Below are 27,390 nucleotides of genomic sequence, written 5' to 3' on the forward strand. Positions count from 1 at the left end.
GTTTCATCTGTTTTATCATAATGGCAGCACTGTGGTAAACCCCTTTGCCAAGTACCTATTGCCCTCTAGTGATGAAATTCTATAACGATGTCAGCGACCAGAAAGAACGGATACAGGTAAATTTGTCTTCTTATTATTCCAATAATAAATACATCCTTAGGGAGTAATTAATTTTAATTTAATTCGTATGATAATTTAAATTATCTAAACCGCAATTTTAATTCAATAGCACCGTAATTTCCATAAAAAGTCTCTAAAAACTTGAAAAATTGTGATAGCGTCATTTAATAGTTTTGGCGGGAATAGTGCTCATAAACACTTGGGGTGTTCACACAATCAAATAAGTTAAAAATTGGTTTGTGTGCATGCGTATGGATGTAGTATTTTTTTACTCAATAAATTACATCGATAGTTTAAACTTAATTAATTTGATTATTTAAAGTCTTACATGTTGTAACGCAAATTTTGTATTTTCAATCATCACTATTGAATAGTACTCTTTACCGCTCTCTCGACACCTAATTACATATAATTATACTTAATCATTGTAGAGAACCATGGATCGATCGTTGAAGATGAACTTTATAATTAAATCAAAGATAGATAGCTTTTATTATTTTCTAATAAAAGGGTTAGTAGTAGCCTAATAATTATTTTTTATGATTGTATTATTATTTTCCTCAAATAATATTCGTGTCTGCGGTTAAATATACATATATACTTCTATTTGAGAATTTGAAATAATATTTGCGATTACATTATAGTAACTAAATAGTTCTTCAACTGTCAAGTGATTGATTCAGCTATTTTATTACTGTTGAAGAAAATTTTACAATCATTTCATTGGAGCTGTATCAAAAGATTCTATTTTAGATTATTAAAGTAACAAAATTCTTCAGTTTCATTGATTATTTATTTGATATTAAAACATTTTTCTTTTAAAGAATTGTATAGTAAAAGATATACTTACAAATTTTACAAGGGATTCTAAACAACACTTATGTACATTATTCAAATGCGGTTTATCTTTGATATTTGTTAGGTTTATAGAGATGACATCAAGAATTTATTATACGACAATATAGGAAATTTAAAATAAAAAACTCTCATCCTGTTCATGGATGCTATTCATACAAAAAAGAAGTTGAATAATTATAATAATGAAAAAAGTCATAAAAAATGATTAATACTTTTACAAATAATTTTACTGAAGAACAAATTGTACTGCATGAAAGGTATTTATTTTTTCTGATATTATTTTATAATAAGATAACTTTTCGAAGCTGATTACATACTTGTTATGTACAAAATTGATTTATTCCAAAGAAATATATTGTTTCAGCTTAATTTGATATTTTTTCCAAGGCTCAGATAAATATTCAATCTATTTTTTTATATTTTTTTTTCTAGATGAAAGTTTTTTAATGCGTTACCAAATGACGAACTAATATTTCATCATATTCTCATGAAATATCATTCGATTATCTGACAGCATAATCCCATAAGTTTGAAATCTATCAAGTCTAGCTTATTGAATAAAAAACAACATGATATATGAACTTATTAAACTTTGTGAATTTCACTTTATTTAAGTTCTTAACTGTAGATTATAAAAGAGTAAACTCTACGTTGATTATATTCGATTTAATATGAAAAATTTCCGTTTAAAGCTACTACCCACCTTTAGAGGATTGACTACTAATGCATCAAAAGAAATTCAAGTATTAGACTAGTTACTATCGTATCGCTCGTTTTCGTAATAGGATGAAATAAGATTAGTAGAGCTTTATTACTACTGAAAACACCTTAGGATACCGTCTAGCCACGAAATCCATCTCCCAATTAAGTTTCGTCTCGTTCTTCTTGATGGAGAGTCTGCTTTTGTGGGATACGAAATTAGGGCTGTGAACGAGAGGGTAATTTGTGCAGAAGTTGGGGACATTGTGATTCCTAACGGTGTTCATTATTGTGGTTACTATTGTGACCTTGGCACATTTAAGTGGGTACATTCAAGTTTTGTGAGGTCGAGGAGCCGGTCGATGTTGGCACCAGACCTTCTGGCACCACTTTTTTCACTGAGAAACCATTTACAAAAACGATAAACTCTATCAGTAAAAGCTTTAGTTTTTGCATATAGTTGCATATAGAATATAATAATAACTAGAGAAGTTCACTAAAAACTTATGCAAAACCCATGCAAGCTGTATGATTCGTGTGATAATAATTTCTTATTACTTTTTGAAAACATTTTTTTAGTTATAGCAAAGAAATTTTGACAATTACTCGATTTTTTTTTTGGTAAATAAAAAATATTCCAATTGAAGATGAATGGATAATTATGAGCTTTGTTTTGACTAATTTCATATAAAATAATTTATGGCTTAGTGAGCTATGTATAAATTAAAATGAATTGATTATGATTGAAACAAACACTGGTAATAAATATACAAGTTCTCTGGTGGTTGAAAATATTTAATAGACAATAGAAGAGTTTACATAGGTGATACATGATGCGGCAACTTAATTGTGCCGCTGCAATTTTGATTGGATAGTTAATTATACGCATAGTTGTCAGTGCAGATGTTGGTTATGCAAATTGCATTATCGACTCATCACTACCATGATCCACACAAGTGTCTGTCGACGTCAATACTTGAATACCGTGTTCATATCAGTAGTGAGATGTTCGATATGGATTTGCATTGACAAAACGTCTAACTTGCCAAAGTTAACATCTTGTTACATCGAAATGGCGAAATCCTATTTTACATTTCAGGTTGAAGGAGACTTGATAGCAACATGAAACACAATTCTGTTTGTACCGCAATATTGATATGTAAATCTACATAAGAGTTTTCTTTTACATATTTACATCTACTTTCTGCAAAATCTTCAATAATGATACGTTTCATAAAGCTACACGTCGGGTCATATATATCCAAAATGTTTTACCGCAAAATCTAAATCCTAAAAACCTGACCAAGATATCAAAGTAGGTAAGTTTATGTACACAGCGAAAAAAATTGAGCTTATTTACTTTTTTTAATTTTTATGTTAAAAATAGTCTGTAAATGATTTGTATAAAATTTGAACACAAGTTTATAAAGTTTAATATTTTATATTATATTAATCTACGAAAACTTAATCCATTAAGAATGCAAAATTTAACTCATTAGCTAGGTTGTTTTAGCGGATTTTGAGTTAAAAGATAGCTTGTGTTGAATTAAAATTTCAAAACAGTTATAAAGTTGAATTAAATTTTTAAGCCTTTTTTAAGACAAAAACTACTATGCCCTAGAGTAGATACTTTTTATTTTATTGAAAATTAATTCTGGATAAATTTTTTAATCAGAACTTTTCTTGAAATAAATTTTTATTAATTTGATATAAATTTACTCTTATAAATTTTGAATGAAATTTGAAAAGTATATTGATGTTCTGTTCTCAACTTTTCTAATATTAATTTACTAACCTTATTATTAATATTATTAAAGTAACGTCATATATTGAGTTATAAATTAGTGAAACCCAAGAGGCTCATCACTTTCGCGACTATTATTATGATAATTAACTTTTAGAAAATAAAATTCGACTGACTATTTTTAACATTCATACACAAAATTTTTTACTCTGCACGATTTTGAATAACAAAAAGATAAACCCGTGTAAAAATATTATCATTCATCGTCTCTAACGTTTCATAAATGCAAAGGAGATAGTGCAATTTCTATAAAATGGATGATGAAAGGTTTGGTAAATTTGAATGTTATTCCGTTCGTTTTGTTCAAATTTTTTTTTTACACCGGATCAGGATGCGGCGCCAGCAGTTGCATACTCGATGACTTGGCGATCTATACCATGAATAACAAAAATTATTGATTCAAGTAAATATCAACTAAAATTACATGGAAAAATCTTTAACATACAAACCTGTTGTTTACATTGCATGGGCTTTTTGGCATAGACTTTTAATACTCGACAATTGCAGGCAACTGACAATGCCACTACGAGACCCTGAGGACATAAAGAGAGCAAAAAATTAGAATACAAATACGTATGTAATGTAGAAGAACGTGTCTCAGAGGAGAAAAAGCATTAAATGGACTTCCATATCAACCTGAAGTGAGTGGCCAGTGCAGAAAATGGCCCATAAAACGGGAATTCTCCAAATCCTCGCTGCAACGCCACAGCCAGCAACCAGGCCAACTGTTAAGCAGATTTTGAAGAAAAGAAGTAACTGAAGACCTCTTCTTCGCTTCATCTTCTCTCGCAATCTAATTTCCAGCTGCATACTACATGTATACCTGAAAAAAGTGAGCAACAAAAATAATATCCATTACATGGAGAGAATCTTCATTTATTTTTTTTAAATGTAACTTGATTTAAGTGAAGAAAAGTTATTTATTGATCACCTCGACACAATGGCAGCCTTGAGAAGATAGTATCCAGAGATAAAAAGAAGTAGAACGATAGGTAGTCCATAAGTGTAGATTGTAGCTTTAGTGCCAAGGAACCTGTCATGTAAAACCAAAATAGGTAATCAAATCTAATTAATTCGGTAGTGAAATTAGCGTATATTAATTAACATTTTATACTTTCGACAATTTATGAATACATCTAAGAGAATGTTGGAAAAATAGTTTATCACTATTATATGCCTTGCCAGGAGAAGACAAGAATCCAACGGTAGAATACATTGTATGGATGAAAGCTAAAAGGATATCTAATCCTTGGCCTTTGTATCTTTACCATTGTCCCAGAATTGTGGGAGCCAAATGCCTCGATTTACCCTCTCATGACTGATTTATCATCTCTGCTCACTCAATATGGTCGTAAGGTGAAAGGAAACTTGATTATTATTCTACCCCCTTAGAGAAATTGCTTCGGATGAAATTAATTGCAACCAGAAGAGTGTGGTAAATGAAGAAAAGCTCAAGTAACTGAAGATCTTACCAGTCGATAAAAAATAAAATTTTATTACTCGCTTGTGAAGTTCTTTTCTTACTTAATTTTTTCTTTTTTTTTAAGAGAAATCGATAATGTCAGGGTGAATGTGAAAACTCTCAACTATTGAACATTTTCAAGAAAGGAAGAAAATTTTATAGGTATTGTTACCAGCAGTTGAATGGTGTCAAATCCGTAATGTTCCAAATATCATTGGCTTCATGAGTTTGAACGAGAATGGAAGCACTGAGTGTCAGAAGTGGTGCTCCCCAGGCAAAAATGCTGTACTTGAGATACGTTGGTGGATCATCACAACGTGGAATCGATGCTATTGTTGCATAAAGGTGATGGCACATGGCAACCAACCAGCAAACAACGGAAATCCTCAAATATTGAAGGCTGAGTCCGAGCGCAATACATAGCTCCGAGTCCTGTAGAGTAAGTGCAGATTATAGTTATACTCAACTGATGTTCCTTAGGGATTAATCTAGTATGTCGAGAACTTTGTCAATGACCAAGTATGACATCAGCTAATAATTAAATTTATATTGGATGATATAACTCAAAAACACAGTCATTTTTATCACCCAAAATTTTTATAAAAATCCTATAAAACAATTCTCTGTAGTTTTGAGGTTTAGGAAATAATATTAAAAGTTATCGAATCACTGCCAAAATCTTTAATAGTTTATATAACAATCACGTCTACAAACAACAGCATCCAAATAAGAGTACTTTTCTAAATTAAGTTGAAGATTTAAATAGAAATTAAAAAATAGAATAAGCAAAAAAAATTTAAAAGGACGTTGTAAACTTTTCCGGTAAATAAAATATTAGAAAAAGTTTAAATCGATATATCTCTGTAAAATCATTCTAAAGGTTAATGTTAATATATAGCGTATCGATTTTAAATGAGGAAATAAAAGCTCAACTCGATGAAATGAATTTGGCAAAAATTCTAGTAATAATTAAATCATAAAATAACATTTTTATAACTTTTTCATTTGATATTGATATAGTTATATTTAAAACTATAAAAATGCAGTTAAAAATTACATTCCATTAGAAATGATTGAGAACTCATGATGCTTAGAGCTAGTATGGTACCGGCTATACTATGAGTTTATCTTTTTAAGCTTATAAGCAATACACAAAAAAAAAAAACGATTAGATATCAGAAGAGATCAGTAATTCACATACGAACATTTCTCGTTGACACTATTTGATGTTAATCATTTCTGATTTATTTGAAACTACTTCAGCTTTTCCAATAAAATTTTTTATGCGTTTTCCATTATTTTTTTCTGGAAAAATTCAGTTTTAAAATAGAGCTTTACATGGTGTTGAGCATAAAAGTTTCCTTAATTTCCATGCCACATGAGCAAAGTGAAGTTTTTCTGCTAACACATCTTAAACTTTCTAGTTCACTGTTCTTTATAAGGACTCTAGTGCTTTTGTGCAAGTGAAGGAAGTCCTAAAGAAAACTTTCATCTTGATGCATGCCACCATCGTCTTTTTACTTCAAAATTTTGTTTTTTTGTATATTTGTTTTCTTACTTTAAATTGTAGATCGGTGTAGTAAAAACAAGAGAAAAGTAATTGTCAATTTAGCATCAAAGTCAAGAAAGACAATCATACCATACACATCCAATCATTCATTTAATCCTTCAAATATTTCACAAATTTTCTCAATATTATCTGAAATTATTTTGAAAAATGTATTGTTTCAATTTCTGTTTTTTAGAAAAATTGCTCACATTTAATATTTATATACAAAAATGAAATGTTTGCTACATCTCATTTCTTCTTAATAGTTCTCAATGACATATAGAAAATTAAAAGCATCTCTCCTTCACTTACAAGATTAATGGCAATGTTAAAAAATTCTTCAAATACTCGACGCGGCTTGAGAGAATAAAACCCCTTTCATTTCTATTCTCTTATCTCATATTTTTTCGTATTGAATTAGTTGATGAGTTAGTAGATTTTATATTGTAAAAAATGTTAATTATTAGATTTTTGCACAGACTTTTTATTAATGAAATAATGTAAGGATAAGAATGGTAAATTAGTCCTAATAAGACACCCTGAGATTTGTTGTTAATTTTTAATTACTTTACTTTTTCAAATGATTTTGATTTGGTTAATCACTGCAAATTTTAAATTTGGAAGTGTTCTAATTTAGAACATTTAATGTAACTACAATGTTAATTAAATAGGCGACGTCATTTTTAATCACTTCAAGTGTTTTAAATTAAAACACTATGATTTGCAGTGATTGCACTCATTATTAGATTATAAAATGTTATTTATGTTGTAGGTGATTCATAATAGTAATTTTCAGTTAACATTGTCCACACTGGCATGAGTCTTCAATATGTTCATATATTAATTTATCTATTCATCATTTAATTCTCGTTAAAATCTAAAATTAATTAACAAAATAATGTAATTAAATAGATAGCAGTGTTTTATATATTTTGTGGTACAATATGCTTGAACCAACAGAAAGTAATTTCGTTAGAATTTCATTTATAATAACTTCAGCCAAGTGTTTAGCATAAAATAGCATAGTAAGTTAGTATTAAAATTTTTTATTGTATTTTTAAAATTCTTCTCTCGCATTTCATGTATATTTTACTGACCTACAGGAATGATAAAGTTATAAATTGGATGAAAAGGATTACCTAATACATTTTGTAATTTCTAAAAATTTATTTTATTAATAACTCAGCATACACGCAGAGAAATGTATAGTAAAAATTACCCTGAATTTTCTAGTAATTTGGTGACACTACAGGGTGAGGGTAAAAATTACTATACACATTGTAAAAATTGCTGTGCACATTCTAAAAATTACCATACTGCATAGTAATTTTTACCCTAATTTTACCCTAAAAATTACTATGCAGTATGGTAATTTTTAGAATATGCACAGTAATTTTTACCCTCACCCTGCAGTGTCACCAAATTACTATAAAATTCAGGGTAATTTTTACTATACATTTCTCTGCGTGTAAAAAGATTTGTAGTAATAAATCAGATAATATAATGGAATCATTAAATTTATTTTTTTTTTCTATTTAAAAGTAGATGAAAATGGAATCAACTCTAAGTTGTTAAGTATCGAAGTGCACTTAAGCTTACTACTAATCTAATTCAAGTAATGTATATTTCAATGAATTCTTTTGTTGAATTCTAAAGAAGTCTTGGTAGAAACGAGTTTGAATTTGAGATATTATTGATCAAGAAAGAAATGAATCACTTTTTTTATCAAACTATTCAAGAGTAGAAAGTTGATGATACATTAACTACATTAACAATAATTCCATAGCTTCACAAATCAGCCATCTCCATGTAATTTACCGTAGGCTATAATTTTTATCATAAGTTTTCTTTTTGTCAAATTTTCAAGGAAACTTGAACGTTGATTTTCCCTTAGTAATTTTGCACTGATTGCACTTCAATTGCTTTAATATTTCTTCATTTTTTTGTCAAATAAAATTTGAAATGTTTTCAAAACCTTTCAATTATATTACTTTTCATTTAAAGTCTCATTAAATTTTCCATTCATCTCTGAACTTGTTGATTAATTTATTTCTTTACAATAATAGAATGTTTAATACGTCTATGTATGAACTCATAAGTAGTATCATCAATTTATCAAAAACTTTTCTCAAGGCGATTGAACTTATTCTAAATGTAAACTAGTTGTTAATAATCTTACTGCTGATTTTATTTTATGGCATTTCTTGTTCCAGATCCAGATAAAAGTAGGATTATATTTAGAACACTGCATGTTTCGTTATAACAATAAATTCGAGTGATTTATAACGCTTTAATTTAGGCATTCATGTTCACATTGTGTATTGGCCGATTGTATAAAATTGTCGATTGATTGTTAGAATTGAACAACAATAGCTCGAAAAACATGTATTCATTATACATGACTGAGCTTCAATAACTTTTAAATGGTCCTTCCAGCGAAAACATTCAATGAATTACTGACCAAAGATAATTGAAGTGATAGTAAAGCTGTACAAATACAGATTAAAAGGAAAAATTACATCGACGGGAAAATGAATAAAAAGTAATAAAATGTTTTACCGGAGGAAATAGTTCAAAAGGTAGTGCTAAAAACTGAATGTAAGGGAAAAAAACTTGTTCTGTAGCTTTTCTTATAATGTTAGTTTTTTGTATACATGAGATAAAAGAATATAAACGGAATTTTTAAGCAAATCGTGTGAATGTCGTGAGACTCAATTTAAACTTTAATCATCTATGTGTTTGTGGAGTATCTTATGTACTATTCTAAAGAAAATCTTTTACTATTTGATATACTCAAAATATGAGCTAAGTAAAAATGGTATAAATAAATAGCTTGTGAATATGCCGTCAATGTAAATGCGTATAAATTTTCATAGAGTCTCTTGGTGGGCTGGTACATTGAAAATGCTGTTCATGAAGATGACAGCAATGTAGCTAGTCGAATAGACAGTAATCACATCTGGTTTAGTTAGACGTTGAGAAAGCTTCAAGAGCTTGCCACGTTCAAGCGTGCAAATTAAACCACCGAAGTATGAGCGAAAATGAGACTTGTTGAGAAGCTCTTAAATATTTGAGAAATTCTTGGCCATGAAATCTCTCTTGCGTTTCTGGCTTTCACCAACTACTAAAGTCATAAGATGAGCTTATAAAAGTTGACAGGCTTATTGACACTATACACAATTTTTACAAATTGCAATTAACTTCGGTCAAGAGACAAAAGAGTCAAGGAAACTTAAGAGTACTAAATTAAAAGATTTTTTTTGCGTTTCTCTAAACAATAGTACAATAAAAGATTTCAAAAATTTTCGGTTTGGTCACTTCGATTTATCGTATAAAAGTTATTCTTCTGTTAATTCAAAATTCGTGTATTAATTCATTTACTCCATGACTTTTAAACTATATTTTCAATTTTGTTTGTTAAAACTTTAAAATTTTTTTAAATATTAATTTAATAAAATAAATAAAACAAAACAATTTTAATACTTTCAGTGACTATTTTATTGGTAGTCAATTAGCAAACAATGTGATACAAACTTAAAAAAAGCAATGAATTTGTCATTTGAATATATCTCTGTTGAATATCATCTGTTGACTGCTATATTATTTTATAAGGGGTTGTTAAATATAATTCATTGGATAATTATTCTAAATGGAAGTACAACGGCATGGATATTACGACTATAAATTTTCCAAAAGCATTTTTATTTCTATTTCCTTTTTTTCGATCTCTCAGAGGGCCTCAATTTATAGCACCGATTATTCGTTAGCTAGTTCTAGAGTTCTAGAGTTAGCCCATGAAAACATCAAATCGATTGCCGTGACCGACTTAATTGAAGAAAGTAAAACGATTTTAAAGTTAAAATAATGAAAGCTGTAAGTTATACCTTGAAACGAATCCTTAAAAAAGTATACATTCTTTTAACCGTTGCAATAAGAATATTGTAGTTTTTTTCACATAAAAATGTTTTCATTTTGGTATTTCTATTGTTGACAGAATAATAAAAAAAAAGAAAGCTCTAAAAATTTTTACCTGAACTCCACCAACACCGACGATAAAGAGAAGTTGAACCATAAAAAGAGCAGCTAGGAGGTTCATAAGGGTTGTTCCTGCCAAGCTGCGTAGGTCAGAAAAAAGGCTGTAACAAAAGATCAGAACATCTTTGAATAATTTTTTTTCCATATAAATGCTGTTTTTTGCATTCACCTCAGATTATATCAACATTTTTTACATTGTTTTAATGCAAAAGAATTGTATAGTTCTCGGAGTATTTCGGTGAATGTGAATTAATTGAATGTGAATAATTTTTCTAGAATAAAAGATTCTCATTATTTTTATTTAAAACTGACATTGTTAGGTTTAACAATAACTCCAATACTTATCAATATTTCGAACAATATAAATTATACAATTTATATTTATTCATTATTTGTTCGATTGGAAACTTTTTATTCTAATAAAATATTTTGAAGAATGATAAAAAATGTATATGTTGAGTTGAAAATCAGATTTATTGGAATTATAGCCATCCTTTTTGCACATTAGCTTTGAACATAAAAATGATTTTAAACCTTTACACCCGTTTCATTAATAACTTTGCATCAATGAAATTACAAAGAAAAGTTAATGTAAGGAGTGTTCCAATAAAATAATAGTCATCAAAGTATTATCAATCAATCTCTAGTAACACATGATTGCTCGTAAGCACGTATTTAGGTCTTTCACCTTCCTGAAAGATTCATTCCTTCCATTTGCAGTTTATCTACAAGTATAAAGCTACTTTCTATAACGATTCACGCTTGCCATTAGAGCATCGATTTTTTGCGGTAGACAATACTGTTAGATATCAGAAGTTGTCAGAGGACGACTTTAATTGACGTTGTAACTATTAAGGATCATTAAATCTGACTTGATTGTGCTTCTTCAACTTAGATAACGCCGATGTTAAAGTTGCAACGTGGCATATGAAGTATTGATTTAATATCCAATATATAGATGATCTGTAATCTTTGATAACGATGTAGATATTAATTACACGCCAGTACACTGGCTATCCTTCCATCTCACTGGTGTTGTGAAAGAGACAATCGAAATTACGCTAAACCATATAACACTGCGGTTTACCAATCACACATGTATTATATTGCAAACAAGCCATGATGAGATGCAGTTGCACATTCGTTTCATTTGAGAGTTGCTACTGACATTCGATAAAACCCAATAATCCTTCATGTGCTTTATTACCTATTTTGCATTAATGTATTATAAATTCCTTCTATCAATTCCTTGAATGAATTGAAGTGATAAATCAGACTAGAATAATCTCTTAGAAAATTTATTTTCAGAAAATATTAATTTGCAGTAGTATCTTTGTAAAGTTTATTTTAATAATGTCGTTTGATAGCAGAGTAACAAGTTCAAATTTTCAATACAAAACAGTAATAAACAATTTGCATTGTTATTTAACTCTGGACATTGCAAGCCTGTCGACCAATGTATTTTAAATCAGTTTTTTGTTTACAATATTCATATTTATAATAATTTTCATTTAATATTTTATATATTTAGTTCTGAAATGACGAGATCAAAGGTGATATCTATGCTTTTGACATAAAAAATTGGAGGCAAATAAAATACAACATACGCAAGGATGCTATATTGATGTATGGAGAGACTAAAAGCTCACTGGTCACCAAATAAATTTCAAAAGCTCTCGTATAGGGTATTTCTATGTTTTATAGAGTGGAAAGCTTTTGGAATTTTCCTCAAGTAGTTTATGTCATTTCATGAAATATAAATAGCGTCGTATTATGGTGTATTATTACCCCCTACAGTATATATATATATATATATATATATATATATATATAAATTATATAAGTTCATTGTTTTAGCGAAGGGTAGTATTACGCTGCATATTGTTTTACTATTTAATTTCAACGTGAGATACTAATTTGAATTTTGCATTTCATCTAGGTAAACAATTTTCCCTTCAATTTGTGACATTGTTTAGTTGTTTCCTGACTTGAGTAAAATCGTAAACTAAAAAGTTCTCCAAAGGTTGGCGTAGTTGTGGCCAGCTGGGTCGTTTGTGGCTGAACTTTTTCCAACTCAGCTTTAGGACTTAACGTAGGCGTCATCATTTCTCAAAGTTTATCGTGACTTCAGGAACAAGGGATGAATTATTCAGAGGTGTGAAAATGCTCGGGCAATAAAATAAATTCCACCTTTTCACTTGCCAGTTCATTTACTGATCAGTTTTTATAACTCATGTGGAAATGTAGGAAATAAAATTTATTCAACGCCTTTTGATATTTAATAAATAAACAATTAAGTATCAAAAGTATTTTGCTACACTTGAATGGCCTATATACATATCAAGGGGAATACAAATAAGTGAAAAAGCTTTCTGTATTCTTGTTTCTGACTTGGTACAAGAAGCTTGAAGATAGTTCGACAAGTAGTCCGAAGAAGCACTGAACAACAAAGCCATTTGAGAACAATATATCAAGGTCCTTCATCTGAAGTAAACTCGAATTGTATTGTTTTTTTTCTTGCATAAAAGCTTCGAGGTTTTGCTTTTTTTGTTGGTTATATAAAAGAGTACCGCAGTGAGAAAGAAAAAATTTCATGAATATTTATTGTGCTTTACACGCATACTATGTTTATCAAATTAAATATTTTTAGCTTGTTTTTTCAACAACAATAAATAACAATTTTCACTTTCAAAGATTATCCATGCTTTCAGCGAGTATTAATCAAATATTTTTTAATACTACAATCATTGATTTAAGTAAAAAATACTTTTATTTTCGTGTTATTTTATTTATTTATTTTTATCTCTTATTTTTTAAAAGACTATAAAAGCTTTGAATTTTGTTATACTTAATTTTTTAATTAGAAATGGTAGAATGGAGTAAAGAAATGAATACTTTACTTTGTCTAGAGTAAAGTAAAGACTATTACAAAAATTTAATTATTTTGTTTGATTTACTCCAAAGAGAAAGGAAAATTATTAATGGCTAAGATAATAAAAGAGAAGTGTCTTGTTCTCATTTTCGTTAATAATTCATGGTATTCATTAAAATGTACATACTATTTGATTTATATTAATAACAATAGTATACTTAATATTTTTTGTTTCGTTTTTATCGCCCAAAGAAAAAAAATATTTTTTTTTGTTCTTAATTAAATAAATGAAAAAGCGATTAGACTAATAAAAAAATTGTCAAGGAAAGATGAATAAACTTGACGCTTGAGCGATTCCGTAAACGCAAAAATAGTAGGATGCTTTCGTAAAATTTAATTAGATTATACCGCAGTTCTCTTGAATTCTCGGTATAGTTTTACTCTTTGTAACTCGTCTATTCAATAGTATTTTCCTAGTAAATTGTCACCTCTTTTTTTTGTTCATTTTTTTATATTTTTTTGTATCGAGCATTTTTATTTTCCAATTCGATTATTCCTCCCCGGCTTTGATAGATTGAAAATACTTTACGTTGTTGTTATTTCAATTTATACTTGAAAAAGATATTTGATTCGTAAAAACGCATTTTTCCTATCTATTTCTGAAAAGAAAATAAAAACTTTTCTGATCCATTTTCTTTTTCATCTCTCTGTGATACTTGAGAGTTAGTTAACTTTGAATTTTCAAGTATGTTTTCATGTATTCTAGGAAAAGTTATCTGCAGGATAGACTACGTTGTAAGTTTAATGAATGTCTGACTTTCATCATTTTTTTCTGTTTCTCCGAATCCTTTTATTGAACAAAGTAATATTGCATCTTATTGGCAACTGTTATGTAAAAAAGTTGAGAGTTACGAAGCACGACAAAATATAAAATAGAATAAACTTGGATATTCAATCATGAAAAAAGTCGACCTTCGCAATTTTCTTCGTATAATCTTTTCCTAATCTTCCTTTTCTTTCATAAAATCCTTTTGCTCGACATCTAGTCAGTAAAAACGTGAGTACGCGTTAATCTTGTAGCATAAAATGAACGAACTAAGTCCACCAGGTAATATCTTTCTATCGAATTTTTTTTAATTTCCCAGTAGATTTTACAGTCAGCTATCAACTCATCACATAGATTATCGACAAAATTTCACTAACACCAATCATCTTAAACAGTTATGAACATATTTTACATTTTTATTTTATTACCCTTATGAAGAAACCGGCAGTTTTTGATTAATAGTCAGATTGATTATATTTTTTTCAATTAACCGTTTAAAATGTCAAATAATTTAACAAAAAGTAACGAATAATTGTTATTTTGTTGAAATATGAATATAACTTTAAAATTAAAAGTGTTAAATTAAGGGGTGAATTTGAGAATATAATCATAAATTCCTGGAGGGTAATAATTAAATTAAACTTTTTTAGTAAGTCCGAAGTTTGAAAGAAAAGTGTTGAGAGGGACTTTTTAAATTCTTTAGAAATCTCTTTTGAACTTTATTTACACTTTATTTCTATTGGTAAAGTTTATAGAGATTTTTTTTAGTCATTGAATTTAAATTAAATTGAGTCAATCTTATTATTAGATACAAAGGATTTTAATTTTTATTTGGAATTTATAATTTCTTAGGTGAAGTTTTGAATATGAAATTTTCAATTTTTAAAAGGATCAAATAAATTTCTCGAAAATCTTGTTTTATTCATAAGAACAAAATTTCATGAAATTTTTTATAAACATTGGCTACAAAGGATTATCATTTTTAATTGAAATTAATCATTTAAAAATGCATTCGGACAAAAAAATATTCAGTCTTTTGAAAATCACAATGAATAATTTTTTTTTATTTCATTTCATTATATTAATTATGAGATAAAATTTTAACATTTTTATTTGAAATGTGTGCTTTATAAAATTTTATATCTCCACTATATAATTTCGATAAAATATTTGTAGATACTAAAGTTATTCAAGATACTAAAATTCAAACATTTTTCCCATTCATAATTTTTTATATTCATCATAATATTGAATATTTTTTACCGTAGTTATTCATACTTGAATGATAAATTTCTTTTTAGAAACATAACATTGAAAAATGAATCTCCAAACATTTACAAAATAAATGAATTCGACAAATCGTAATTCACAATAATTTTTTCCAAGCAATATTCCAAAGTGTAATAGTAATCTTGATTTATTCAAGTTATTTATGAAAGGATTTTATTTTCTTGCTATAAATAAATCATAACTAAAATGAATAAAATTATATTATTATATTCCTACCATCTTAGTGCATTCAATGGTATATTTTGAATTTTCTTGAAAATCACGTTTCAAAATAAAAAAGAAAATATATGAATTTTTATTTATATTATTATAAAAATCTTAACATAAAAATTGATATAAAAATAAATTGCAGTATTAAACGTTATTATCTTAGATAAATTTGATTTAGAGAAGAGGAGAAAAAATTGCAGATTATAGACATAGACCATATGAAGAGGATAACTTGGTACTTAGGTCAGCATAATCTATCCTTGTCCTAGAAAGGCGTTGGTAATAAATATATAAATGTCTGGAGAGTTATATTTCAACACAGCATATAATTTCAACGAGAATTTTTTTTATCACACAGAATTCTAGATAAAAAAAAAATATGTATAAAAATTGAAGTGAAAATGAAAGTACATTGTGAATCATACATGTATGATGTCAATGAATAGTTTTTATTATATATATTCGCACAAGAGTTTCTATCAATGTAAAAGTTCTCGATGTTTCTTATTCTTCGTAAAATACAAATCCAATCGATGCAGACCTGCTTTACAATCCCACCGGGAAATCGAATCCCTATTGCTGATGAAGAAAAATATAAAAGAAAGAGAAAACAGAGTGGAGAATAAATGTAATATTTAAAAATCACTTTGAGTTCACTCTATTACATATATCATCACCAAACTCTCAATTTAATTTAAGTTAAAATTTTAATGGAAGTTCGATGATGATATAGCACAACTTGACTATAAAGTTAGTGATAACGAGCTTGAATTTCCACGTGAGAAAAATTAATAGAAAAATTACTTCAAAAGTAGAAGTATCTGCTGACGCGACAGGTTTTTATCATTTCCAAGTTCGCAATTTTCACGCGAGACTAGTTTAGTGATGTAAGTAATAATCGAAGGTCTAAGTGCGATTAAAATGACATTACGAGGAAGTAACACTCGAACGAAGTTAGACTATCACCCTTATACTAGACTCAGGCATATGCTGCTGAGATATATATGTACATGTTGTACGTGTAGGCTGGAATATTGTATAAGTGAGTACTGTGTGAGAACAAGACCTTTGACTCGATTATCTAGTCATTGTCAGTTACAGTTCCTTCTATGTCTGAACTCCATAATGTTAACGTAAAAATGCTTTCAACAGATTAGCAACACTTTTGAATTTTTTTTTTTATTATTATCACATCAAAGAAACCGTTTACGCTTTTGACTCAACGTCGATTTGCATTGGACTATGTTATACAGTGAATAAAAGCTAAACGTTGACACAGTCATTTTTCCCGCCGTTGAAATATGAGTTCCGGAAGGGAATCGCATACGAGTCTAAAAAAGATTCTGTCAATGCTTTAAACCAGGGATTTTTCTTTATATATAACAGCTTGGTACTTTTTCAATTTTCCAGCTATATTCTTGCAATGTATTACTAGTCACATTTGAGATATTACTAATGTGCATATACATGTATTTCTTTCTCAATTTCTATAAAAAAGATACTACTTTCAGAGCTTGACTTAAAATGATCCAGTTATATTTAGTTGTCGACATCAAAATCTCATCAATATTCTATTCGTTAAAATTGACAAGCGAAAAATGGATAGGGCTTTTTTAAGCGTCAATGAAGAAGTACAGGTTGCTCATGACGTGACTGATTTTTTTATTATAACTTCAGTTGCTACTATAAAGCTTCTAAGTTTTTGAAATAAAATATTCTGTTGAAATACTAGACTTGCCTTGAGAGAATTTTAAAAACATTTTTGTTATTATTAATAATTGATTTTACATTTTTTTTATAAATTGTTTTATAAACTTCCCAATAGAAAGTTATCGTAATGGATCCAATTTTTGACATGTCTCCACATTTCGAGGTTCTTAGAGTTGAATACGACAGTTTTTCAACGGATGTCTGTGCGTGTGTATATAAGGGAAGGGTGGGTAAAGTGGAACCCGAGGGCAAAATGAAACGCTCGAGGCAATGTACTAATTTACTAAAATAAGTTTAAAAAGACTTATTGCACTTTTTGTTTATCAATTTTTCAATTTATTAATGTATTAAAAATTATTAACATTTGTTAATATGATGATTAATTTGTTTATTTAAATTTTTTCATGGTGTTCCACTTTATCCTGCCTTCCCCTACGAATGTTTATGAGTGCGTTCGAAATTATTTTTCGTCTTGATTATCTTGAGAACAAAAAATGATATTGACGTGGAACTAATTACATTCGACGCATTAGAAAACTAAAAAATAGTAAACTAGCTCAATTTCATCATTTTTTCCACCGGAAAGTTAGACGTGTGGACCTTTCGGGTCGCACCAAGACCATTAGACCACACTGATATTTTTTTATAAAATTATTATAGAATAATAAAAAACTCTTTCAATCTTTTTAAATTAAAATTTTTTCACTTTACTTAATAATACTTTTTTATGGTTATCCATCACTATTAATGGTATCGACAGATGAGAAATGAAAAAAAAAATTGAACATGATAAAAGTGAATTTTTATCAATGTTTGTAGGGTAATTACACACTTTCACGGTCATCTGGTTTTTTGAGCATGAAAACTCGAAAAATAAATGAATTTTTATGATTTTGGCCCTAAAATGTTCTATTTTATGCCCCAAAAACAAATAATTAAAAAAAATTTCAAAAAGGTTGATTTTCTGATTTTTTATGCTTAAAAAATCAGGTGTATGATTACTATTTATGGTATTAAAAATATACTGTAACAGTAAAAGTCTTTCTCCAGTTTTACACTGAGCAATGAAAAATAAAATATCAATTTTCATCAGTCAACCATGCTAGTGAATGCTTTAAAATCATAATAAAATACAGTTAGAGTTTCTCTGCATGTAACAAATAAAATTAAAAAAGGAATTATGAAAACAATAACCAACCAACAACTTGTAATTGATATTCAAGTACTGATGAATTGAATCAATGTCGTTACAATCCAGCTCAATTCAAGTTGAATTAAATTGTTAACTATTCCAATATTTTAATATAATTCTGAATTTATTCAAGCATTTTTCAATCAGTATGATATTCAATAATAATAATTTATTAGTAATAATTGTACATTTTTATGATTTACACAAAATATTATCTTTTTCAAGATTCCAGTAATAATTGGAGTAGAATAATAGTCTTCATGGTAATAATGATTGGCAATTTAATCAATTACATCATCCTAGATGGACTGTAAACTAAACTTGCTTCTCGTAAATGGAGATTATTTGTAATTGACATGCAATATCATGCCACGCCTAAAAACATAATTCTAATTGGTTTCATGCTTCAGCTATATCGATAATGGTAGTGGTATGATTAGAATTTATAATGCAATTCAGAATATATTTAAAATTTTCATAATAAAAAGTCACGCAATCAGTTGTAAGCTTACTGTAATCTTAAACAGATCTTGAGGGTTTGTTGACTGTCAAGAAGAATCGATTCAGTAGACCACGGGTCAGAGTAAACAGGTCGTGGTATGTCGATTTTCCATTTCCCAACAATTTCCGGAGATAGACCATTTGATCGAACTTTTATCCAGTCTGTCAGCCACCCTTACCAATGACTGTGACGTTCTCTAAACGTCCTGTTGCCGGAGACGATTCTCTTTTTTTTAGCCGGATGTTATATCAGATATTCTTACTTTCCGACAAAAAATCGTTTTAAAAAACCACTTTCAAAGATAAGTATTTGAATTTTTAAAGACAGGCAGAATTGAAAAAATCATACTTCACAGGTACTGTACGTTTGCCTTAAAAATATTTCTATTTATTAGTTTCCCACTGGGACTATTAAAGAGCACTGATATTTTCCTTTTAAAATTAATTGATAAACTGGATTTGAGTGCTGTGAGTTCAATTTAAAAATATCAACAACTTTTCTGTAATGAGAGTTCTTTCAAATTTAGTTCTTACAAGTTTTTGTATATCTAAGTTAGAAAAAATAAAGCTTGCTTTAATGATTATGATCTCTCAGAATAGTATGACTCTCATTCAGAATAACTTTGAAAGAGAAAAATAATCTACTTTCAATACTCGTGAAATTTTTATTCAAAAATAATTATAAAAAAGAAGTAACTGTCACATGCCAAAAAAATTATGAAATTTTCTCCATTTGTAAAAATTTTCGCACATTTTTAGTCGACCTGGTGAAAACTTTTATTCATACAGATCGTTACTATTTCAATGTAATCCAATAAAAAATTCCATTTCTAAATTTTATACAAATTTAAATGTTAACAGTTCTTTAAATTCTTCTTGTAATATTCTAGTAGTAAAAACAGTACTTGATTACAATTTAAATTTTTTTCAACAATCAAAGTGTTTCCTTTAGTATATCTAGAGTTCCGGATACTTTAACGATTACTGCTCTTTTTCCTTAAAAAAAAACATAAATCTTCATTTTCTACACTGTATATCTGAATTGTGTTAAAATAACACACCATGAGTGTGTAAAAGTTTAGTCATTGCTAACACACTTCAAAGTGTGTGTAAATCTATAGTTTATTTATGGAGTCCAACATTGAATATTGTAAAATGACCTTCATCAATATTAGATAGTAATTAGTGTAGAGGTGATTCTGAATCAAGCAGCAAAATCAGGTAATTGAATAAATCAAGCATATTCCTATTGATTTTCAGTAGTATGAAATTAATTGGGACGACGGAAAAAGTTCGGAGAATGGCTCTTCTAAAGTTTAATGAATATTTCATAGTATTATGTCATCTTTAATATCTCCATCGGACATTATTAAGTGAAATGTAAGAGTAAATAAAATTGAATCACTTTGTTCTTTACAGAGAGCTTCTTGTATAAATTTTCTTCTCAAGAATCTCTCAAACGCTTGAAAAGTAATAGAATCATCGATCATAGTCTATTTTATTTATGTATATAATAAAAAATTCAACTATATATGCACCTGAAACTATCATATGTGAATAGTTATATATAATGAATCATAAAAAAAAATTGACATTTATTAAGTGTAAAAATATAAAATAAAAATCGTGTAAAAAAAGAAGGTAATCGGAGTTGTAAATCTACAAAGAAAGTACTCATTTCAATGTTTTAGAAATTAACGAAAATATTTCAAGAAGCACAATTGTTGGAATAAAAGGGTTAAAAAAATTAAATAATTTTTACTTTAATTTTTCATAAATAAATTAAAAATTTTTATTTCAGTATTTGTAATTACTCTATTTTCTATTTTACATAATTTTTCTTTTTTAATCAAATCAATTAACTCCTAGACGAACTTTCGTTAAGATAGAAAGACAAGTAGTTGGAGGGACACTTTTTTTAGGTCTATAAATGCTGGAGTTCATTATGAAGTAAAATAAAAATAAAAATAAATTAAAAGGTAAAGTAAATTTAGTTTTTCGACTATTTAAAGGATGCTCTAATTTCAAAAGCATCTGCGGTTTGAAAATCACAGAAGATAATTAGTGCGATTTGAAGGAGGTTGAGTAAGCAAACTCTGAACAGATCTCTCTAACCTCTTTGAATCGTTTGGGTTAAAAGTAGTACTAGTTTCTACGCCTCAACTGTTTGTGAGTGTTGAGTGTTAGGAAGTTCCAAGTACCTTCAGTGAAGCTTCTGTGCTGCTGCATGAAACGTAAATTTAACCCATTAACGTGCAGACAATAAATACTTATTGTTATGTCCTGTACATCTGACAAAGTTCTCATTGATCACTCATAAATTCTCTCTTGTTTTATATTTCTCTACATTTTTCAACAATGTCAATTATAATTTATTTTTTTCATCTTCATCAAATTCTGACAGAAATATCGATATGCACTTAAACGTCGTTTATATGCATGCAGCAATTAATAGCTTGTCCTGTGATCTTTTTTTTTAATCCAGTTTTTTTTTATTTCTATCAATGCCCTTACAGACATTAAAGAATTTTTATTGCATCCGTAGAATTATTTATAGAAGAATGCGAAATATATCATCAATATAGCCAGCAAAGAATTTGCACTACGAAAAATAATCAGTCAATGAAATTTTTCTGTGAATTTTTTTTTTTTTAATTTGAAACGTAATTGAAAAAAAATGAAGAAATAAAATCATTTTAAAAATAAAAAAATTTATATAATTGGAGCGAATATACTTGTTTTAAGTCAACTACAAGCTATACAAGTTTATGAACTAAATATTTATTGATTAAAAAATATTCTTCTTGGAAAATTGATAAATTGAATAGCTGGTGATAAGAGAATTTTATTTCTTGACTGAACACAAAAGATTCAAAGTATTGAATTTCGAGTTGAAAATTTTTCGTCTATATTCATATCATCTGTCATCTTCTTTGGGTATACTGTTTTTTGTCAATTGCATTTTTTACTATGGCTTTAATTAAAACTTAATCAATAAATGACGTGCACTGCAGCTGTGATTGGAATATTAATTCAACGTATCCGGCAAACTTTTTTATGAAATTTGCCAGCAAGCAATATGAATATATGTTACCTAAACACTATTGTAATCTATACTTTATAAAATCGATATTAAAATGGACTAGATTTATCAAATTAAATCCAACAGTGAGCAAAATAAACTAAAAGCAAACGATTGAGATAAATATTTTTCTTTTGAAAATGAAATATTAAAATTCTGTTTACTTTTATCAAAAATCTCTATTTGTTACGTAGGTTCTGTAATATTTAAATAATTTTCACGTTTCAATAGTTAAACCTATACCTGTATTTCAGTAGTAAGTTTTGTGATTACCATTTCGCATTCAAGAGGAAAAAGAAGATAAATCAACATGAATCAATTTTTGATTTTACCTATTTATCTTTCAAGTTTACTCAATCAAGTTACGTACCTACTGATAAATATGTACTTTCATTGGTTAGTTTTAAAAAATTTTCAAAAACCTATAAAAGTGTAAAACCACGATATTAATGAAATATTATGTAGAAATTGATCTCCAATTTAAATTCGTGGGTAGAAATTATGCAATGATATAATTAATTTTGCTTATAAAATTCATGAACATTTCTGAAATATAATATGGTGTAATTTACATCAAACAGAATATCTATTTATTGTAGATGAAATTGAAATTCGATTGATTATAATATTGACAAATAAATAAATATACACGAATGTGAATAGCAAATAAACTTGGATACTAGGTATTGATTTTCAAAATTCTAACATGAGATTCTGTGATCTGAATTATCAAAAAGCTTACATTAGAAGAAATCTTGTTTTCACTTCAAATCACTGTTCACATGTTCAGTATTTCTTCGTATTTTGCGGACTGGATACATTTTTTACGACATGTAGTAAGTCATAAAAGTCATAATTTTTAAAATCGTGAAGTAGTAAAAGTCGTAGTGTCATAAATTTTCATCAACATAAAAGTAGTGACCAAGTTTATTTGGAGAAGTTAAAGCTTAGATGTGTCTGGCTTGTAGATTGTCTGTTTATATTCCAAAAAATTTTAGATTGGAAATTTTTCTTAAGATTTGAGTAGAGAATTATAGTTTTTGAACTCATGTGTTTTTCGAACAAATCATCTCATATAGCTTTAAATAAAACTTTCGACGATCACCTGATTACTTTTTATACTTTTTATCACAATAAACTAATTTGAGGAAATTGAAGAAAATTTTCTGAGCTTTCGTTAGTGTTTATCATCATGCTTGTAAAACTAATTAATTAACAACAGCAGCTTAAGTAAAAATTTTTTTATTAATTTCTATATAGTATTAGCATTTCAAAAGCAGAATAAAGCTTGTAAAATTTCTTTTCTCAACATAATACTCTTTGATTTTCAAAGCAAGAAAATTTCTCAGCTTGAAGGGCAAAACTAACTAGTTTAGACTAGCTAACATAATAAATTTGTTACAAAAGGCCAACATAATGGAGATGGATTGAATTAGTATATGCATGGTTTAAACTAAAAATAACATACAATGTTGTTTATGTCTAAAGAATAACTCCATCAAACAACTGAAACAAAATAAAAGTATCTAACAAATGAATTAATCCTCTAGTCAAATTAGCATAGGTAACTAATGTAATATCAACTATCTAATAAACTAAAAATGCATAAAACTACTTTTAGCTATTAAATAGATTATAAGCTAAAAGTAGCAAGAGTCTGAAAATGTTGGTTAGAGGTTTATGTTAATATTCGATTTACGATATTAGTTTGTAGAGTATGTTAGTTGGGCTAATCCTACTGTTAACTAACGATTAATTGTGTTCACCGACTGTGAAACTAGTTTCATTTTATTGGAACAATTTAAAAGAGTTATTAGTAATATCTGATCAAGATGTCTATTACAACATACCCATTAAATTTTATTTTATTTTTTTTTACTCACCTGTAGGTAATAAAAGCAAAAACGAGGGCAACCAGGGAAAGGCTTCCACCAAGAACAACAATGAGGCTCAAGACACCATCTTGATCTAATGCAGCAGCGATTCCGGAGGACATTCCATTCACCACACCGGTATGTTGAGGAAAGCTGTGAATTGCACCAGAGTAAAACGTATCCATACCGCACACTCACAGTAAGTAGTTACTGCTTCTGCATCTGCAAGACACCGGTGAGAAAGCGTTTTCAAGTTATATTCTCTATTATCTTATTCTAACCAGCCAACCTGTTTTCACTGCTTTTCAGCTCTACTCTCATGTGGGCTTTCTTTAACATTTGCATTTGTAAATACGAATGTGAATCATTTATCAACAAATCTAATTTTAACTAAATAAATTCTCTGTTTAGATCTTCATTTACTTCTCTTTTTATGTATTTGGTTTTATCATTATTTAAATCAATTTTTAATTATCTAGTCGAAAAACCATTTCAATTCATCATTTTAATAATTCAATGATAGAGGAAAACATTCAATTAATTAATTTTTTGATAGTTTGAAACTTAAGAGATATTCGTATTAATAATTATTTCACTGTTATACGGATTATAATAAATTTATTAACTCTTGTTTGATTAATTCTTCCGGTTTTCGATTAAAAGTTTTCATGAAGTTTGTGATTACATACGCAGTGTTCCAATATTCATGAATTCATAACTTTTTTTTATTTTTTTTTTCTCCATTTTGTAAAGTTACTGAGTTATTAAGAGTATATTTATTACAACCTTAAAAAAAACAATTTTAATTAAAAATCTGATAAATTCATTCTCTGATAAAAATGAAGTACAATTATCTTGTGAAAAATTGTTTTCCAGGCACGTATTTGTAAAGAATCTTATGCTGTGCGATGAATTTTTTAAGGAAAATGAATTCTTTGTGTTGGAAATCCTACAGTGAATTTTTCAGAAAAGATATATAAAGTAAAAAAGTTGGAATGAAGAAATTCTTTCATTAATAATAAAAAATTCTTAAAAATAAATCAGAAAATTTCAAGGGATTCATACTTCATACTTTCTTTTCTTATTGATTTTTTTTAAGAAGATAAAATTTTTATCGTGACTACTCAAACGTTGAGTACTAAATGTGTTTTTTTTTTTGCTATTGCGGAGTCATGTATCCTATCAACTCAGGTAAAATGAAGATTAAAATGGTTAAAGCGTTTATGAATCTTTCATCTAACCGGAATAATGTCACTTTTAACATTTGAAAATCTAGGTTTTAATTAATCGACTTCAATTGATGCAATTGACATTTACCAAGAAGCTCATAAATATTGAACTGACTTTAACAACTTCGTTATCAAGTCCTTCAGTAAGTTCTCTACATGTTTTTATTTACTCTACAGGGCTGATGAAAAATTAATAGCTTGAGGGTTTGTGCGTCAAGCTCGAGAGGTCATTTTATAAACGAGGCTTATCTGTATGAATTTTTAAACGGACAGGTGAGTTATACAAACTATGAGTTTACTTTTAAATGTCTACAGTTTAATAAACTTTATCTCAATTTGTTAAAATACTTCTTCCTTAAAATTATGTGATTAATTGTATAAGCCGTTATACTGGATGTTAATTCATTTTAAAAATATTAAAATTAGTAAAATTAGTGACATTTTTTTGTTTCAAATTTTAAATATAACTATTATTTAAAATTTAAAGAAATTCCAGTCAATAGAGGAAATAATATTATTTATCTCTCAAGTAATTTAATCTACGTTCTAGTCAAATGATTATATCAGGAGTAATTCTACAAGACGGAGGAGAAATTCACGTAGCGAGAAGTCGTTTTGACAAAATTATATGGAACCTAGGCGAAGCGTAAAATTTTCATCTTGTTTTCCCTTGTACGTCAAATTGCGCCCTTTGGTGTTGGAAGACGTGGATAGAAACGTAAAAGAAATACCTTTCATAAATTGCGTGCATTAAGTTGAAGAAAATTATTTTAAATGATGATTATTTTATAATTAAACTAGAAAATTATGCGGAATAATTAAATGTCATTCACAATTTTACCTGAATACTTTCACTAATTATTTGTTTATTATATGCAATCGACTGTAGAGATATAATTGCTTTTATTCCTGCATTGGAACGATAAAACGACCGGCTAATTTAATACATTTATTTCTATAATGATAAATACATTGAAGAAATGTCAAAATGAGGTGGCTTTTATTGAAAAACTTTAAGTAAAATAAATTGCTAGAGTCTTGTTCTCAAAGTTAAGAATTGTTCTAGTCTATTTACGCTTCTGATAATGTGTCACATGAGCAATCCGATAATGAAATAAGGCATTCACAATAGTTTAGATGTGATTGTACAACTAACTTTTATTCCACATTTACAATCCACTCTTCTTCGTACAATTCATGCTGTTATTTATAGAATAAAAACAGATCCATTTGCTTACCATAAGATAAAAAGTTTCCCTAAAGTGTTTTCGATACGATATTCAATGGTGCGCCAATCTTTCCCGCGTCCACATGTTTATTTTTATTTTCTTATTGAGTTTTATTTGCATTCACTATTTTTAGATAGATAAATAGATTGCGATATTTATAGATTAAGATATATATTTTCTCAATGCTGTTTTATATTTCAACCGTTGAAATTTTTTCGTAAATTTATTCTATAAACGATATAAAAAGTGTTTTTCTTTTATTTTTACAAAAGAGTAAATTTTGAATTTTACGTCATGTTTTGAAATAATCAATTTTTGATGTGTTTTTTACAGATTTTGTTAGTCGTTACGAGTTATCACGGTGATAACAGCTCGGGTGGCGGAGCGCAACTGGAGTCAGACCATGCTTCGTACATTCGTGCAGCGCATGTTCGTCAGCAAATGTGAATAGAGAAGAGCATGAAGGGTGGAAGTCAAAGTGGTATCAAGGTAAATTTTAAGATATAATTATGTACAATATTATTTTATTTCATTATCGAAAATTTAATTTTCCTAAATATGAATATTGATAACCACCTTTTTGCATCATTTAAAATAATTTTCACTCCATGTAATTAATTGAATAGGTACATAATTGTATATTCTACATTTCAGGTGTATCAATATTTCAATTTAAAAAAAAACAACCAGAAATCTAATTATGACAATGCTGTTTTCATTTTTAGCGAATATTTTGGCAACTTTTATCAATTTTTCTCTTTCAAGTTTTATTATATTTTCATATCCAAAAAGTTTTTCAGCTTATTCACTTTGCTGCTGAAAAGAGCAATAAAATCGTTTTGAAAATT

The 27,390-nt window shown here is 28.0% G+C and overlaps 1 protein-coding gene across 1 annotated transcript; it reads right to left on the minus strand.

Annotated features, from left to right (window-relative positions):
- Positions 1 to 3,311: 3,311 nt before the first annotated feature.
- LOC118071200 (latrophilin-like protein LAT-2) lies at positions 3,312 to 26,912 on the minus strand. The gene is made up of 8 exons (XM_035090224.1): positions 26,552 to 26,912; positions 24,094 to 24,306; positions 10,523 to 10,628; positions 5,116 to 5,375; positions 4,413 to 4,514; positions 4,118 to 4,304; positions 3,931 to 4,014; positions 3,312 to 3,851 (listed from the first exon to the last, which is right to left on the minus strand). Exons 2-8 carry the CDS (start codon positions 24,267 to 24,269, stop codon positions 3,798 to 3,800), a joined length of 969 nt encoding a protein of 322 aa, XP_034946115.1. The 5' UTR covers positions 24,270 to 24,306; positions 26,552 to 26,912; the 3' UTR covers positions 3,312 to 3,797.
- Positions 26,913 to 27,390: the final 478 nt, after the last annotated feature.

The sequence above is a fragment of the Chelonus insularis genome, unplaced genomic scaffold (genome assembly GCF_013357705.1).
Source record: "Chelonus insularis isolate UGA/USDA-ARS -01 unplaced genomic scaffold, ASM1335770v1 contig_75_pilon, whole genome shotgun sequence".
In the NCBI taxonomy this organism is placed as follows: Eukaryota; Metazoa; Arthropoda; class Insecta; order Hymenoptera; family Braconidae; genus Chelonus; species Chelonus insularis.

What these genes read in the sequence shown, in the direction of transcription:
- LOC118071200 (XM_035090224.1), bottom strand. Translation starts at nt 24,269, where the DNA reads ATGGATACGTTTTACTCTGGTGCAATTCACAGCTTTCCTCAACATACC. An exon ending in TTGACACCATTCAACTGCTG is followed by an intron (nt 4,515 to 5,115) that starts GTAACAATACCT and finishes TTTACATGACAG; the next exon opens with GTTCCTTGGCACTAAAGCTA. An exon ending in AAGGCTGCCATTGTGTCGAG is followed by an intron (nt 4,305 to 4,412) that starts GTGATCAATAAA and finishes CACTTTTTTCAG; the next exon opens with GTATACATGTAGTATGCAGC.